Source organism: Octopus sinensis, linkage group LG2 (genome assembly GCF_006345805.1).
Source record: "Octopus sinensis linkage group LG2, ASM634580v1, whole genome shotgun sequence".
In the NCBI taxonomy this organism is placed as follows: domain Eukaryota; kingdom Metazoa; phylum Mollusca; class Cephalopoda; order Octopoda; family Octopodidae; genus Octopus; species Octopus sinensis.
In genome coordinates, this window is record NC_042998.1 from 58692980 (window position 1) to 58712387 (window position 19408).

Below are 19408 nucleotides of genomic sequence, written 5' to 3' on the forward strand. Positions count from 1 at the left end.
GTATGTGTACATGTGCATGTGTAAGAGAGAGAGTGAGTGACTGTATTTCCTCATAACATATAGAGAAATGGATGTCTTTTCATGAGTGACTAATTCGGAGAAACATTACTTTCATTAATCACACATCATCACTCTCATAATGCAACACTTTGTAATTTTAGTTCAAATTGAAAGTTTGAAACTATTTTCACATTTTAATGAAACCTGGTCATTGTAGAGCAGTGTTTTTCAAATAACTATAGCTGGTTGTTGAGATAACATAGAAAATATGTAAATGAAAATAAAGTTTATTTGGTAGCCGAAAGATTACTGAATCTTTTGATACCCCATATGTCAAAGTTGGCAAATTTTAACACAAGGCCAATAAACTTGAGGTAGGAGAATGGCATTGGTTACATCAATCCCATTACTTGACTGGTACTTTATTTTATTAACTACAAAATGATAAAAGACAAAACTGACCTAGGTAGTATTTGAACTCAGAACATAAAGAGCCAGAAGAAATACCACTAAACATTTTATCCAATGTGATAATGATTCTGCCAGGGGTTAGTCAATGCCATCAAATCCAGTTCTTCAATGGTACTTTAGTTCATCAACTTGGGTTGAAAGGCAAAATTGACCTAAGTTGAATTTTAACTGAGAATGCAAAGAACTAGAATAAATGCCACAAGGTATTTTTTTTTTGCGCCCTTTTAAAGCCTAGCCATACTCATGGGCCTGGTTTCCCAGTTTCAACGGTGTATGTGTTTCCCAGCTGGACGGGACGCCAGTCCATCGCAGCCCTACTCATTTTTGCCAGCTGGGTGGACTAGAGCAACATGAAATGAAGTGTTTTGCTCAAGAACACAATGCGTTGCCTGGTCCAGGAATCGAAACCACATTCTTATGATCATGATGCTGACATCCTAACCACTAAACCATGCACCGCCACACAAGGCATTTTCTCCAACATTAAGAAAAAAAAAATTAACAAGATGGTTCAGATACAAGGCAACTGGACAGAAAACAATACAAAGTGGTATCAAAAAGTTCACAAACAAGTTCTGTTTAATAATATAAAAAAAATAAAACTTATTTACCTAAGTTTTAATATCATCCCCTTTGCAATAGTCATCTTGCACAGCAATACACCAGTCCTAGCATTCCTGCCACTTCTGGAATCAGGCCTGGAAGTTGTTTTCGATAAGCTAGTCAAAGACCTGCAATTCACTCTTAATCTTGACAACAGTGCTAAAATGGTGACCTTTGAGCTGCATCTTCATTTTGGGGAAGAGATGGGAGTCCACGGGTGCTAACTCTGGTGCAGAAGCAATACCATGTTTTTGGTGAGAAACTCCCAAAGTGAGGAGAGCTCAAAGACAGGGAGCATTGTTATCATGAAGAATCCAATTCTTCAAGTGCCACTGATCTGGTTGCTGTCCTTGAATATCCTTTCTCAAACACTTCAAAACATCATTGATGACCTTCTGACAATCCTCTTGCACAAACAGATGACTTTTCTCCACATTTCCAGGAGTGACAGTCATGGCGGGACTTCCAGATCACTCATCTTCTTCTGTGGATATTCTTCTGCTTTCAAAGCACCCATGCCACTCAAAACAATGCTTACTACTCATTGCCTCATCACCGTAAGCTTGCCAAAGCATGCTCAATGTCTCTGTAGTAGATTTCCCAAGTTCAACACCAAATTTCATGTTGGCTCTTTGTTCCAACTTCCTGTCCATGACAAAAATCATAGACCACAGCATACACATGATCACAAAAACACAACTTTCACAACTTGCAAAGTCAACACTGCAATGTCACTCTGCACACTTCCTCATGAAGGTCACTGTTAACTCTCCCTGTGCACACAACCATGTGCTGCCATCTGTTGGCATGCTACAGAGCTAGTCCAGGAAATTTTTGATACCACTTCATACAATATTTAGCTTTTTCCTTTTACATTCTTGAGTTCCACAGATCACTGAAGAAATGATAAAAATGATTACTAGTGACATAAGTGCTTGTTGATTTTGTTACAGCCTATATCAGACCTATGAATAGGAAAGAGTATTCCAGAAGTGACCATCCCATTTTATTTATTTATTTTTTTTTTCAGATGAAGAAAATTTAAGATGAAATTATTCAATAGCCATTATTTGTAAATTGGGAGAGTGGAATTCGGGAGAGATTTGGCTGGTATTTCTAGCAGGTCAATCAGCTGCATTTGTGCTCCCTTTATTTCTAATGTAAGAATCAATATTATTAAACTACTTTTAAAGCTTTATTCATGATTCTAGATGAATATCACTTAAATTATTTTGTCATTATCATAAAACATCACTTTTCATTATAATTTGTTTGATGAGTGACTTATCTGTAACAACTAAGATATAAATGATAGTTTGTTAATATATATTTTCTATGCTTGCAAATATATAAGCACTTAATTTAATAATCTAAGGTAATCCCATTTAAGTGTTAGTAATCTTTTGTACTCAAGAACAAAGTAAAACAACCAAGGTTTCAGTTGTAGACGTGGCTGTGCAATAAAGAAGTTTACTTCACAAGTGTGTAGCTTTGGGTTTAAGCCAAAAACTGCAGCAACTTGAGCAGGGGATTTCTATCATGAATCACCTGCTCAAGTGATTCTATCATGAATCGACTAAAGCTTTGAGAATGGAACATGGTAGACGGAAGTTGTGTAAAAGCCTGTCAAAAGGAATGCTCCTTTTCGGAGATGTGGTAGACTTCACATGGCTCAGTGGTTAAAGTGTCAGGCTCACAATCATGAGGTAGTGAATTCGATTCCCAGACCAGGCTGTGTGTTGTATTCTTGAGCAAGACACTTTATTTCACATTGTTCCAGTTCACTCAGCTGTAGAAATGAGTTGCGACATCACTGGTGCCAAGCTGTATTGACCTTTGCCTTTCTCTGGGATAACATCCGCAGCATGAAGAGGGAAAGCTGGTATGCATGGGTGACTTCTGGTCTTCCATAAACAACCTTGCCTGGACTTGTGCTTCAGAGGGTAACTTTCTAGGTGCAATCCCATGGTCATTCATGACCGAAGGGGGTCTTTAGCTTACCCTTTAAGTTCAAATTGGCTATTCTATTTTTAAAATTAATATTACCATTATTAAAAAATATTTTTTTTTTCTCTTAGTTACTGTTGAGAGCATGTGCCACTGAAATGATCCAAAAACAAGAACAAAAAATACTAAAATACATCTGACATTCTTGCTGGTGACTGCTGGGGTGAATTATCATCTTCTGATATTTGTGTTTTTGATACAGCATGCCTGTAAGAGATATTATCTCAGAACAAATACTGCTATAACTGGCCAATCATCAGTGTCTATACATTAAGTATGATACATAGATTGCTATTTCAGTTTAATACTGCCTCAATTGCATATACCAGATTTTTATTCAGCCTAGCAGCTACTTGAAACATCATGTTTTATTTACTTTTTCCTGTATCAAAAGTGAGAAATCTCTTTCTGAGGATGTGACTGCAAATATGCATCATTAAAAAGGCCCATCTCATAGAATCTGAAATTATCTTAAAGTCACATTTTGTAATATCATAGGCTATTCAAGTAGGGAGTTGTTGACTGAGATGCATCCAGGTATAAATGGTTTGTTTGGTATATCTCAAAGAAATGTGTCCAGATATCGTTTGAAGGTGATGGGATCATTTTCTTCTTGGATTTGTTCTGGGATAATATTAAATGGAGCAGGGCCTGTTAAGGAAGAGTAATTGTGTTGCAGTGTATTTATGTGTTGTGCTCCTGAATTGTGTTGTGAGTGAATGGCATGTGGTCCCAGTCTTGGATAATTTCTGAATTTGATGTTAAGGTCTTTTGAGCAATGCTGGTGTTATATTCTTCACACTGTGTAAATTTCATAGTTGCTCATAGCAGCTTTGGAGAGAATAAAATTCCAATGTTTTAAGGCGGTCCCAATAATCAAGATCAGATATGCCTTTTGTGTTTTTGCTGATTACTCTCTGGGGTGTCTCAATTCTTGTAATGTTTTGTTTGATATGAGGAGACCATATGGGACAACAGTATTCCAGATGTGGCTGTACAAATGAGGAGAACAGGAGAATTATGACATCTCATTCTCTGGAACGGGAAGTTTAGTGGATGTCATATCGCCTTTATTATTGATGTAAGCACTCCAGTTAAGATTGTTGTCAGCAACCACTCCTAAGTCTCTGATATTACTGAATGATTGAAGGAAAAGAATAAAGTTGTTTGAATGCATTCTCTTTCCAAAAGTGCATGCGTTTAAATGATCACTAATTTAACAGCATGTTGTTTTTCTCCACACATTGACTTACAACATACAGATCAGGCTGACGTTTTGCATAGCCTTCTTTTTCATTTGCTGATATACTGAGATATTTCTTGTGTGAATTCTCTCTGTTCCCCCTCCCTCTCTCTTTTTTGTATACACACACACACACATAATACATTTATGTGCCGGTGGCACATAAAATACACCAATCTGACCGTGGCCGTTGCCAGCCCCGCCTGGCACCTGTGCAGGTGGCACGTAAAAAGCACCCACTACACTCACGGAGTGGTTGGCGTTAGGAAGGGCATCCAGCTGTAGAAACATTGCCAAATTAGACTGGAGCCTGGTGCAGCCTTCTGGCTTCCCAGAACCCCGGTCGAACCGTCCAACCCATGCTAGCATGGAGAACGGACGTTAAACGACGATGATGATGATGATGATATATATATATATATATATATACATATATATATGTATCATCATCATCATTTAACGTCCGTTTTCCATGCTAGCATGGGTTGGACGATTTTGACTGAGGGCTGGCAACCAGATGGCGGCACCAGGCTCCAGTCTTGATCTGGCAGAGTTTCTACAGCTGGATGCCCTTCCTAATGCCAACCACTCCGAGAGTGTAGTGGGTGCTTTTTACGTGTCACCTGCACGGGGATGTATACATATATATATAAATGAAGTATACACATATATATATATATAAATAAATGAAATATATGTATGTATGTATTTACTATTGACAATGGCTGTGTGGCATTCAATTATTAAATAAATGAAAAATAACCATTAAGAACAGGACATCACCAACGAGTAGAAAATACGTAAACACACAACAGGAGATAAGTATGGGACAAAATACCAAAAGAAGTCTAACCCTTCCTCAGTCGTCGGCTGTGATATTATTTCCTGTTTCGTGCTTTTAACAAGACAGGAAAACTTCATAAGATTGCAGCATTTAGAAATTTTTCTCTTCAAATATTTATTCTATATCCTTTCAAAATTTCCTCCAGGTGTTACCCATTACAATTCGTCTCTGTCTAACAACCCTAAATGTCTGACGTCATCGATTTTTACTACTATACTGCCTCGTATGCCCATGTTATAGACAGTACTGCCCGAGTGAGTGTAAATATCTAAACGAGCACTACATGCATTAAGTGTGTGAACAGTAAACATTCAAGTATTTTACGAAATAGTTTTATTGTTACATTTAAGAAAAAATGGGACAGAATTTTGGAATAGCAGTCCCTCAAACAACCATATCTTATTAGAAAGGAAAAGAGTGGAAAAGTTCCGTTGTTTTTTTAAAGTATCTCTCTTAGAAACAATAGAAATTATTATTCTGAAAACTTTGTTACAATAAATTTCAGTTTTTTCACATTTCTCTTATTTTCTCATCCTTTTCCATGATGTATGGGTTTTAGAAGCACAACTATTCCAAACTTCGCTGAAAATACTGACACATGTGCTACTCTCAAATATAATCGACATTAATTCCTGCTTAGCAAATACAATATCAAAGAAGATAAAAAGCTAACAAGCTATAAAATCTTTGATAAATTTTTATATTAACAACCGCACGATTTTCACTAATAAAAAACCCCTCAAAAACTTGGATTTTTTGCTTGGAATCAAATACCCTGACCTCCTAATATGCTGCAAGTCCCTTATTTTGGTTCAGAATAAAGGGAGGCGGCGACAACTACATATTCAATAACGAACCATGTAATTCGCACTCTGGAAAATTTATTTCTGTAAAATGTCTTTTTTCTTAAACGCGCAAGATATAGTCTATAAATTTAGAATGTTTTTGAAAGATACTATATTTTATCATCAGAATATATATACTTTCTCACACAACAATTAAGATATATTTATTTTAAATCGTTCATCTTTCTCCCAACTCCGCCCCACACACAAAAATTAGTTTGGGCGCGATTTTTATTTTTCCTTAGTGAAAATCATGCGGTTGAAAAGATCAATGGAGGTGAGGGTGAAATTTCCAAGGCTTTCACCTCACCCTACCCCGTTTTGTAGCATATTAGGAAGTCACAGGAATTCATTCAACGAAAAAAAGAAAGAAATTCCAATGACTTCGAGATGGCGGGGGGGGGGATGTCCCCTTCTTCCGAACCAAAATAAGGGATTTGCAGCATATTAGGAGGTCAGGGTACTTGATTCAACGCAAAAAATCCGAGTTTATTTTTTTTTTCTTAGTGAAAATTGTGTGGGTCTTAATATAAAAAAATTGCTAAATCTTTTCTACTGGCGAGGACTAGTTGATTACATCAATTCCAGCGTTGGTACTTATTTTATTACCTTCGAAACGATGAAGTGCAAAAGTCGACCCCGGTGACATTTGAACTGAGAATGTAAACAGTAACAAGCTGTAAAATAAAACTTAGATAAGAGAGATTATTTTTCTAATAGAGATAAATTATCGTATATCACCGTTTCAAGTTAAATAGTGAATATAATCCAAGTTTTTAATAGAAGCGAGGTTTCGTGGAAACTTTTATTTTCGATTTATATATATATATATATATATATATATATATATATAAATCACATCTTGTGACATATCCTGTCACATGCAAATCAGCAGACAGTCTTAGCTCGCTTAATAGTCTCAGCGCTTCAGTAAAAAACAACGTCAAACAATGGCAAGCACAAGGTGAGATCATGAATTCATTTATTATTCTTTAATGATTCTAAATTAATTACCAGTCTATAACAAATAAGATTTTGCCGCTAAAGTAAATACATGAATACTCTCCCATTATATGCTTTATATTTCTATAGAAAATCGTGATGGTTCGTTTCAACAAGGCAGAAATGTACGATAAAAAAATTTACCGGCTTTATGTCTTCCGTATTTTTTTTCCATGTTAACATAAATACACGTTGAAATAACGTAAATTTATATTCTCATAACTATCGATAAATTAAGGATCGTTAATTATCATTTAGAATTACGTTGTTTATAATGTAAGATGTAAATTATTTCACACGTGTTTGTTTCCGTAATTTTTTTAAACAATATTGTGTATACACTCATATTTTCTTTCTATTACGTCCCCACCTAAATAGCTCGTACGAAACAATTTAACGCAAATATATACAAATAGGTTTTGTTAGTTTGTCATCTGTAAAGGTATATTTTGCAAGGCAATTTATTCGCTCTACGCACGTCTTACCGGCACATCAATACTGAGATACCTTATGCTTATCGTGTGCGTAGATTGAATTAGAATAACTGTTTCCTTTTTTATTGTCTTGTTATTTACTGACTTGAAAACTTATCGTTTTTTTTTTTTTTGTCTTTCGAAAGACAAACAGAAAATAATAAAATATGGAATTTTGAAGCTAAAAAACGAATATGGTATATAAGGTTCGATGCGTCACTAACACTAATTTACCATTTTCGTTTTTCACCTCCAAAATTCCACATTTTATTATTTCCCCTCTGCTTGACAACCTCATATACAACGAATGAAGCATATAAGAGCTTTGAAGTAAATAATAATTTTAGAGTAAGCTTTGTGAAGTTTATAGGAGGCTTCCATCCTTTTAGAAAAGAATTGAAGTAAATATCTCGCATTACTGTACAATTCAGAGTTCAAAAGGATATATAACTCCATAATGATTGAAACGTAACAGATTAACGGTCACACTGCGAAATTCGGGATTGATAAACTTAATGTAGGGTAACGTTAAGGATTCAGTAAATAATTATAGGGGCGAAGGTAAATAATACGCGCACCCGGTGTTTCGAGTTTGTTACGCCGAAAACGAGTGGTGTACGTATTCTTTACTTTCGCCAATTACAGAACTGTATATGACCTTAAAAAATAGTCTCTCTCTCTCTTAATTGTTGACCAACTTCGAAGAAATGGAAAGACTTTGCTCGTCCCTCCCAATTTTCTTCCAAATTTGTTTATTTAAAAAAAAAATTTTTTTGCCCCAAATCCCAGTCTTTAAGATTTTTTTTGCCAAAAATGGGGGTGGGGGTGGTAATTGTCGATTTTTGCCAATGTTTTTGCAGATTCGTATTCCCCGTAGCTGAAAAGAATGGGGTTGTGTCGAAAAAAAAAAAAAGTTTTAAAAAAGGGCGTTTTGGGGGGGAGGGGGACGGGCGGGAGTCTTGCGTGAAGAAATACAAAGCACTTTTTCTGAGAAATTTTATGAAAAGTGAAAGTGTTTGTTCGGCAATTACCGTAAACGTTTTATAGTTCTTTAATTTTTTTTCAGCTGATTCGCTTATGTTTATGTATTTTTTTGTGTATGTCTGTGTACAAATATACTTGTCCACACACACACAGACATCTTTTATATAAATGGTAATTTCTGTCTGTTACCATCTTGCTAACTATACCAGCGAACCAATCTTCTCAAAACTTTGTATACATGTTAGACTAACATCCAGTTCAATTATAGGCTAATTGGATTTCAATAAAAAATCGAATAATGCCCCCCCCCCCACTTACGGGGTTGGGCTATAATAGGATAAAATAAGGGTGCAAAGAGTGTTAGGTTGAGGGAAATGTGGTGGCATAATGAAGGTGGCTAATATCAGGGAAGGGGAAGAGACTGGAAATGTGAGAGAGAGAGAATGAAAGACAGGGACAGATCGAGAAAGAGAGAATGTGTTTATTGAAGGGAACAGCGAATTTTAATACTTTGATCTTTAATTTTTACCTATCACTTAACACATACACTTTAGTGAATTAACTGTTGTATGCTCAGTCAAAACTTTTACAATATGTCCAACAGATGTAAAACTAATAAGTGAAAAGTAAAGTGTTTTTATATTTGTTTTCAAATCACCATATTAAAATTTATTAAAACTTTACCAGGAGTGGCTGTGTGGTAAGTAGCTTGCTAATCAACCACATGGTTCCGGGTTCAGTCCCACTGCGTGGCATCTTGGGCAAGTGTCTTCTGCTATAGCCCCGGGCCGACCAATGCCTTGTGGGTGGATTTGGTAGACGGAAACTGAAAGAAGCCTGTCGTATATATGTGTATATATATATATATATATATGTGTGTGTTTGTGTGTCTGTGTTTGTCCCCCTAGCATTGCTTGACAACCGATGCTGGTGTGTTTACGTCCCCGTCACTTAGCGGTTTGGCAAAAGAGACCGATAGAATAAGTACTGGGCTTACAAAGAATAAGTTCCAGGGTCGATTTGCTCGACTAAAGGCGGTGCTCCAGCATGGCCGCAATCAAATGACTGAAACAAGTAAGAGAGTACTGAAACAATAAAACTATTGTTAATGTCTTTCATTTTCTTCCATAGATGAATATCCCGTCGTTGGACAATTTTTATGATAGAATGTCTTATATAAATTTTTTTTTTATTCCATGTCAGACTATGCCTTCCCTGGCAGATAGGCTTCTCTATCAAGACTGATTCGTGCTATTTCTTGCAAAAAAAAATCCCATGACAATCTCTTCCTTTTTAAATTATTTACATGTTTATTCAACCATGTCACATGACCTAAGTCATTAAAACTTATTAAAACTTCAGAAGTTCTCCCAACTTATGCAGAAATTGTCACCTTCTAAGTCCTGTTTACTGATTAGATAAAATTGATTAAACTTTAAACTCCAATAACATTTTACTGCAATTTTTCTGGAGCAAGTAAATTTACAAAATCACATTTAACATGGAAAATTATTTCAATATACCAAATTTAAAAATTTTGACGTAATTTTAAAATTTCACAATGTGACAGCAACAGGGAAGAGCTTCAAAATTGATTATAATCAACCATCAATCGTTTCATAGTCCCACATCATCAATCCTCTCATCATTCCAACCATCCACCAATTCAACTTTGATATTGCCTTACGATTACAATCAATCCATTTTATGATTCAACTGTATTACTTGCTAGTGTTTGTAAATCTATTTGTAATTTGAACAGGACATGAAACAGTGTAACGGGAACTGGAAATAACCTCGCTTTTGCAAGTTTTACCGGGTAATTCAGCTAGTGTGTGTGTGTGTGTGTGTGTATGTATGTATGTATGTATGTATATATATATATATAATATATATATAAATGGTAAGACAACAAAAGAATGAAAGAGACCTCGATATTATGTAAATAGAGGAATTTATCTGTAAATGTAATATGTGACAATTAATCGATAGCCAAGATAAAACTCCGAGTTTTGGATGCCGAGGTGGTAATCCATGCCGCCATCTCTTCAGTTATCAGGCCATTGGAAAAATACAGTAGAAGGGGTGTGAGCACTTTTTTTTTTTTTCAGATTGTTTTGGGAAATTGCACTAGTGATTGTATATGCATTTTTCTTTTTGTATGTGAGCAACACTTTAGCATTGAAGCTGTTGGTATTATTCTGATGCCCGGATAACTGAAGAGATGGCAGTGTGGATTTCCACCTCAGCATCCGAAACTCAGAGTTTATCATGGCTACCAATTAATTATATATATATATATATATATATATTAAGGTATGTAGAAAAATACAACATGGACAAGAACGTATAACTCTTAGAAGACGATACAATAAACACGGACAAGACATTCGAAACCCTCAGTCTTCAGTCAAGAACCGGATCATCGTAGTAATTTCGGCTGATTAATCTTGAGATTACTAGATCACGGCCAGCCCTCCAAGAAAAACCAAGCAACGAGCATTAGAAAAACTAAGCTGGGAGCGTAGATTTCCTGGAAGAAGGATCGAATGCATACGGACACCAGGACAGCAAAAGGGACGAATATAAAAAAAAACAATGGAATACAGAAACATGAAATACAGAAGCATTAACGGTGAAAACAAGTGTCTTACGACTGATAACAAGCAAACAAACTTTTTCTCTGGCGCAAGGAAAGGAGCCTTATCGGCGATGCCTATAGCGGCGGACGAAAAACAACGATGTTAACACGACGCTGGTCAGAAGCTGAAAGGCAGATTTCGGCCAGCAGTCACGTGACAGAGAAGAGAGAAAAGAAAAGAGAAGCAACGGAAGAGAGAGAAAGAAGGAATCAGAGAGGAGAAGGGATGGGTGTCGAAGAGCGACCTGTGAGTGCAGAGCGAGACAAAGAAATAGGAGGGTAGTGGAAGATTAGACCAAAGAATCAGAGGAAAGAGAAGAGAAAAAGAGGATGAGTAGAGAGAGAAGGGGACAGATCAAGTAAAAGTGAGAGAGAGAGAGAGACAAACAAAGAGTCGTACCAGTTATTAAGAGTATATATATATATGTATATATATACACACACAAATTCATTAACATAAGCAGTTCAGCTAAAAGTGAAGTGTAATTAAAGAAATAAGGAAAAATACTATCACTTCATGTATTTGGTGAACAAATACCATCACTTTACATATATTGTCTCTGAGACATTGCCCAAATGAAAATGTAAAAAAAAAAATACTATAGAGCGGACGTGGCATATGAGTTAATCTTTACCATTTGATTTAATTTTTTTTCAGTCAAAGAACAATAAAGATCTTTCCAAATTTTCAAATAGTCTCCACTTATTTGCCGAAGCTGTTCTGTTTTTCATATTTTTTATTCTATTTTTTTTTATATATTCAGAAGTTCATTGTCTCATAATGTTTTACTAATCATAAATTCATGATTTACTCGGCATCACACCGTCATAACAAATTTTGATGCTAATTCAGCGTGCAGTCTACCACAATATCTCTGGTATGCAGTGAAATGATCCTGATCTGGGTTAGGATTCAGACCACTGAAATTACAGATTGAAGATGTAGAAGTCCATGTTAGTGTCTTACATTTAGACAAGAAATGTTGCTCTCCATGAACTTCTGGGGTGATTCATATCAGCGTAGTTTTTTGAAGTGATAAATATAATCTAATTTTCTTGTTATTATGGAATTTTTATTTACTTCTAATTATCAACTTTCATCGGGTAACTTTCTCAACTGATAGCTTGGGTGTTCTTTCTCTCTCCCCTAAGTATGTATAGTAGGAATATTCAGTAATTGCCCGATGTTGCAGTTCACTAGAATATTGCCCATGTGATCAACAAAGTCAAACCGGTTCTGACTTTGTGTTGAATAAGCTCCAGCAACGATCTCTCTTGAGCCTATCAGTCGGTATAAAATTTGACACACCATCACTACTAGACAGAGAGCATTGACAGACACTAGGAGTTGGCCAACAGAGATGACAGCCAGTTGCTGACACCACAAATGCAATGAACAGTGGGAGGATGAACATTAGAAATCAGTAGCTAGCAAGTAACTAACAACTCTTTTTCTGTTGAATAATCTCCCTTGCAAGAAGGATTATAGAGTAACCTCCCTTTACTAAGTTAAACTAAGCATCTGTGTCATGAGACATGATTCTTAATTATTCAAGAAGCTTAGTGTTTCTCTTGGATGTTTCTAGAATGTCTAGCATTCCATTAATAAAAATAGCTTGCTTACCCTGCTCTTTGCTTCTTAGTCGATAAGACTTAAAGCCATTCACGTCATTGCTATTTCTGAACTTTCTTGCATAGATTACTTCATTCAACTACATTCAACATATTAATTCTATGTATTACATAAATTGGTGACCCCACAAATAAACAAAAATTAGTGACTAACCGACATGGATCCCGAATTTAACCTTGAAGAATAATCACCATATAAACTGATGACCAACCAAAGTGAAATATAAGCAGAAATATATGCGACCAACTTTGGACTATTTTGTAGAAAAAAAAAAAAATCGTCCAGCTACCTAATCCCTGAAGCTATGCTCCCTGTTGAGTAAAACATTACTGTATAGCTCCTTCAGAGGAACTACATTTCATCTTGTATTTGGACCATATTTGTTCAGTCATTACCTGACATTCATGACCATGACTGGATTGGTATGAAAACTGAAATGGAAATAACAAGTTTGGGTTCTTTTCATCAACCTCTCCCCTTTTGAGGATTGAATACTGGAGTTGTCACATGACTGCTAGTACCTGCAATCTCAGCATTCAGTTCAGACTCCTACCTTCTACCTGTTGTGATTACAATTCCAAGATGCTTAAACTCCTCCACTTGTCTCAATGATGTTCCACTAACTTGGGGTTACAACTACTTACATTTGTTACGCTCATATATTTGTTGTGCAAGATTTTTTATGTGAAATCCTGTGTTGAAACAGATATTGTTGTATTTCGGAATGGTCATTTTGCCAGTTTAGCCAATAAAAACACACGTACTGTATATTTGGTGTTACTTTGCTTCAGTGTTATTTATTTTTTACATTAATCTTAATCTTATTTCGGCCAGAGTTCTTTCATCACACTCCTGTGACACACCCACTAACTAAACATAGATGCACATAGAGATATAAGCATGCACAAATGAAGACACATACAATAGAAATATAAAATGGCTGACGGTTAGTAAGGAGAGACACAAAGAAGAAAGTAAAGGACCACTGATGCGGTCACAGGAGTGTGACGAAAGAACTCTGGCTGAAATAAGATTAAGATTAATGTAAAAAATAAATAACACTGAAGCAAAGTAACACCAAATATATAGTACGTGTGTTTTTATTGGCTAAACTGGTAAAATGACCATTCCGAAATACAACAAATATTTACATTTGGTTTTTGTTAAATAATTAATCACAACGTTTGTAAGGCCTTCCCAGACTAGTTGCATTTAAACTACTGTTGGATATAAAACCTTTTTAAACTCATGCCAGCATGCAAACCAGACAGGATATCAAAACAGATTTGAGATAGATATACTTCAGAAATGTAACCACATGTAGACAGTTGGTGAATTTCCTTTTTCCTTCTTCTCTGGACTTTCTCCTTTCTGATGAAGAGCCATGCTCAAAATGTTAAAAACTCTCCTTTCAACGTACATCAAACTAATAATTCTTCTGCATGTCCTCATATGTTCGTTTTTTTTCTCTTTCTTTTGTTTTTTGATTTGTTTGTTCATTGAATTAGTTGTATGCATATAATCTTTTTATATAAAATCCATTCTGTGTGTGTGTGTGTGTGTGTGTGTCTTCTCGGATCTCGGGCATCCTACATCCGATTGCGCTCAAATTTGATATGTAGATACCGACAGTATCAGGGCGTATATAAGTCTTGAAAAAATTACAAAAACCAATTCCAGATGAGGATGCTATCGATAAAGCCATTCTTGTCCTGCTTTTCTTCCGTCAACCTGTACATAACTGCACCTTCCATTTTTTGTTGTTTTTGTACTGCTTAAAGGCACGTTTCTTTCCTGCCAAGCTTACTGTTCAAACCATGTTTGTGTTCTTCCAGTCAACAGCCTTATCATTACTGGTACTTTAAACTCTTCGGTTGCATATTTGTGTGAATAAAATCGTTTTTCTTTGGAATAGAAAAAAGTCTATCTTTATTTCTGATTTTGCTGGTGTCTCAAATTTAGGTTAAATCAGTGTTTCTCAAAGGGGAGGCCCATGGGATGGTCGGACAAGTTGTTTTGAGAAAATTTGGTTTAAATGTTTGACAACTTAGCACCGTCCGTTGGACGGTGGATGTTTTGCTCATGTGTGTGTGTATATGTATATATATGTGTGTGTGTATATATATATATATATATATATATATATATATAGGGAGCGTTTACGAAAAAGAAACAAAAGACGAAGATAGGTGGTGTACAAAACAAACAGATGTATTAGAATAACGCTCGGGAATTGAAAGTCTTTTACGTTTCGAGCCTATGCTCTTCTACAGAAAGGGACACAGAAAAAACAAGGAGAGAAAAAAATGTGTGTAGTGGCTAATGATCTATCATGGCGACATATATATATATATATATATATATATATATATACATATATGTAAATAGATATGTGAGAGAGACTGACTGACTTTCTTGGTAGATAGATATTTCTGTTCTATATTTAAGGGACGAGGAATTATGTACATTATTTGCACTATTTACTTTTGATGGATATTTGTCCTCATCTTGTTAGTTGTTAACACGTTTTGGCTGGTATACCCTCCAGCCATCATTAGGTGTCTTGGGGAAATTTCAAACCTTGGTTCTCATTCCTAAGGTATTTTTCGATATTATTATTATTCAGGTCACTGCCTAGAATCAAACTCGGAATCTTGGAGTTAGTAGCCCGTGTTCTTAACCACTGCGCCATATGCCCGTGGGCTTATGGCATAGTGGTTAAGAGTGCAGGTTAAGAGTTCGATTCCAGGCAGTGACCTGAATTATAATAATAATAACAACAATAATAATATTAAAAAATACCTTAGGAATGAGAACCCAGGTTTGAAATTTCCCCATGACACCTGATGAAGGCTAGAGGGTATACCAGTTGAAACGTTGTGTTAGCAACTAACAAGATGAGAACAAATATCTGTCAAATGTAAATAATGCAAAGAATGTGTAATACCTCTATTTTTGAAATCAGTGAATGTATTTCACTTGAAATCTATATGTTTACATAGGTGAATAAGCATCGACAGCTAGCAAGCCATGCTACTCCAGACTGATGATGAGCAATGACTCTGAAACTGGTTTCTGGTCTTGCTGGGTGGAGGTGCTTATCTTCCCTTTGAAAACATAAGGACACAGAAAATGTGTCATGACCAAATGGAAACGATGTTTCCTAGGGCTAAATATCAGTAACATTCTTCCTTTTCATGGGATTGCCACATTAAGTTGGCAACATACCATCACTTTATCGTGCTGCTACTGTATAAATCTCTCTTAGAGATTTAGAAATGTAATATTTCAACTGCTAAAGTGATTTTGAAATATTAAAAAAAAGACAAAAAAAAAGAAAGAAAAAAAAGAGCAGAGCCTGTTGTTTTCATTGGGTATATGACTAATCAAAAGAAGGACCAGGTGCCAATTTTTATTTTAAAACCAGCTCTAAGAGGTGCAATAGTTGCATTTTGTTACTGCCAGAACTGAGTTGTCAGAGAAAGCAATTAACTTCCAAATGGCCCAGTCAACCTAACTGTAAATAGTAAGTTTTAAATGGTGTATTCAGAAGAATTGCAGTGTTCATGACCTTTTCCTGTGGTTTCTAAGATGGTTGAGTGAAGTTATCCTCAGATTGGAGACTTTGTCTGAACGCTTCTAACTGATGGGACTTTCCTAAGGACATGAGGGAAAGGTGGTGATAAAAAACTGGATGAGGTTTTAAGTCTGCCACCAAAAACTTGGAATAGTCCTGCTGATTGTGTTTCATTTATTTTTTCCTTCTAGTTAGTTTACTAAATTCCACCTTGATTCATCCAAGGCTTTTATAAAAAATACTTGCCCAAGTGCTTTGTATTAGAATCTGTCCCAAAGTCATATAATCATGTCTGATCTTTGGGCTGAAAAGATCTCATTTGTTAAAGTAGAGAGAGAGAGAGAGTGCTGTATAATTGAGTCCTGTTTGTACATAGTACTCTAGTCATACTATTTGGATAAAGAGGATCTTTGCAAAGTTCATCTGTTTTAGATATCTTTTATAAAGATAACCTAAATATTGTCTCTGTAACCTAGTTTATGCTGGTGCTATTCACAACCATTCCCTTAGGAATGTAATGTCTTAGATTGTTTCAATATCAGCTATTGCCCTATTGACCTCTATTTTATTTTCTCACTTTTAATATGAAAATTTAAAAATCTGTTTGCATTTTTTTTACTTTTCAGATTAACTCCTGAACTCTTGGCCACAAGTGATGTGGCTGATTCAAGATTTGATTGTGTTGTACTTGTGACAAACTGCATAAAAAATCTTGACGGCAATCCTGGTTTTTCGAGTTTGAAAGAGACCTTGACCGAATACAGCCAAGTAAGTTATAATCTTTCAAATTTCTTTTAACTCAAAATAATTTTGGCTGTTTCTTATATATCCATATAAACATGTAAATCTTTGTAATTCCTATTAGCAAATGAAAGAAGTGTAATGGAGAAAAATACCAAAAAGTATCCACTTTTCTGTTTATATATGCACGTGTGCATGCACACACATAAAGAGGGGGTGAAATATATATATGTGTGTTAATATAGGTGTGCTATGTTACTTTGATATAGTCCTGATTTCATTTAAATTGGTGTAGGTTAGAGAAGGTTCCAAATCTGAGAAATTACACTGTTAGTCCTGGTTCCATGCTAAAAGAAATATCTGGCCCATAATGTTATAGTTTGTGATAGATTCGAATTGAAGAGCATTCGTTCATAGCAAATCAAGACACTGTAAATGTAAAGATTGCGACACACTGAACGAAATGCTAATCTTTGACATGTTCAGCCGTTGTTGTGACCAAGCAACTCGACATGGTTTTTTTTCTTTAATTTTTGTTTGAAGAATTATATTTTTAATGAGGCGCAGGAGTGGCTGTGTGGTAAGTAGCTTGCTTCCCAACCACATGGTTCTGGGTTCAGTCCCACTGCATGGCACCTTGGGCAAGTGTCTTCTGCTATAGCCGATCAAAGCCTTGTGAGTTTGGTAGAAGGAAACTGAAAGAAGCCCGTCATATATATGTATGTATGTATATATATATATAGTTAATCCAAACATGAAAACACAACAACGCGAGGACGTGGAACAAGTATAGTATTATTGGACGCTAAGAAAAGAAGGAGGGTTTAACGTTTCGAGCGGAGCTCTTCGTCAGAAACATAGGAAAAGGAAAGATCCAAAGAAGGGAAGACGGAGGAAAAAAAATCGCCAACAGTACACATGCGGTCAGTGTGTGTGTCTGTATTTGTCCCCACAACATCGCTTGACAACTGATGCTGGTGTGTTTACGTCCCTGTAACTTAGTGGTTCGGCAAAAGAGACCAATAGAATAAGTATTAGTCTTACAAAGAACAAGTCCTGGGGGTCGATTTGCTCGACTAAAGGCAGTGCTCCAGCATGGCCGCAGTCAAATGACTGAAACAAATAAAAGAATAAAATGTTAATTTTTGTATTTTTGCAGGTTGGAGACCTGAAAGAATTGACAGTTCTTCATTGCAGTGCCTTACCATCAAAACGTTTGGTAAGTTGTCATTTTTCTTGCTGTTATAATTACTGCTAATTGTAGTTTTGTAATTGGTTTGATTATTCTGATGTCTATTTACCTGTAATATTTTCTAAAATGTTTACTTGTTTAGATCTGGAGTCCAACTGGTCCCATTAATAGAGATTATGATGATGTGAGGAGATGGAGTGACGCAGCAGAAAAAGGCATCAAAAAGTAAAATTTTTTTATTATTTTGTAGGGCAGGGGAAAAGCAGAATTGGTAGTATCCCATATAATGCTTTGCAGTATTTAGTCATGCCCCTTTATGTTGCAAGTTCAAATCATACCAGGGTCAGTTTTGTGATCAAGCCTTCCAGACTTAATAAAATAAAGACTAATCAAATAATTGTATTGATCTAATTGACTATATATTATCACCATCAACTCTAGGACATTTTAGTGTTGAGACTCATATGGCCCAGTCATCTGGTTTCCATGTTGTGCAAGTGACCATCATCATCATCGTTTAATGTCCGCTTTCCATGCTAGCATAGGTTGGACGATTTTGATTGAGGGCTGGCGAACCAGATGGCTGCACCAGGCTCCAATCTTGATCTGGCAGAGTTTCTACAGCTGGATGCCCTTCTTAACGCCAACCACTCCAAGAGTGTAGTTGACCAAGATCACAATATTTTCTCTCAATGGACTGCTGGTTCTTTGCAGGGTTACTTGTTTAAAGCTGAATGGACCAGAATAATTTGAAATTACGTGTTTTACTCAAGAACACAGTTCTTTATCCAGTCCTGGAATTGAAACCATAATCTTGTGATTGTGAGTGCAACACTCTAACCACTTGGCCATATGACTTCACATTGACTGTACTCCTCCTATGAGCGTTGTTGAAAAGTTCCTGGTTTGAAGGCTATTGTGAAAAGCCTGGTTGGAGGCCCAACCTTCCGAGTTCTTTTACAGGGCTTAGAAAAACTGAAGGACTGCTGCAGTAAGTGTGTTAATCTGAGAGGGGAATATATTGAATAAAATAATTAACCAATCCTCTTGTATTTTTTTTACCCAAAGCCAAGAACTTTTCAGCATCCCTTGTATGCAGTTGTAGTGTTGCGTCAATGTAAGAAATGACACAAAGTAATTTGTTAAGTTAAG

The 19408-nt window shown here is 35.9% G+C and overlaps 1 protein-coding gene across 2 annotated transcripts in view; it reads left to right on the plus strand.

The window, feature by feature from the left end:
- Positions 1-6680: 6680 nt before the first annotated feature.
- The window catches only part of LOC115232621 (putative aminopeptidase W07G4.4), a 42452-nt gene continuing 29724 nt past the window's right edge, over positions 6681-19408 (plus strand). Inside the window, exons 1-4 of one of the 2 annotated variants that reach the window (XM_036513514.1) lie at positions 6681-6977; positions 16950-17091; positions 18224-18283; positions 18399-18481. In XM_036513514.1, coding sequence (XP_036369407.1) covers positions 6964-6977; positions 16950-17091; positions 18224-18283; positions 18399-18481 — 299 coding nt within the window. In that variant the 5' untranslated portion in view covers positions 6681-6963. The remainder of the gene's footprint in view (positions 6978-16949; positions 17092-18223; positions 18284-18398; positions 18482-19408) is intronic. The other variant, XM_029802615.2, reaches the window with a different exon arrangement.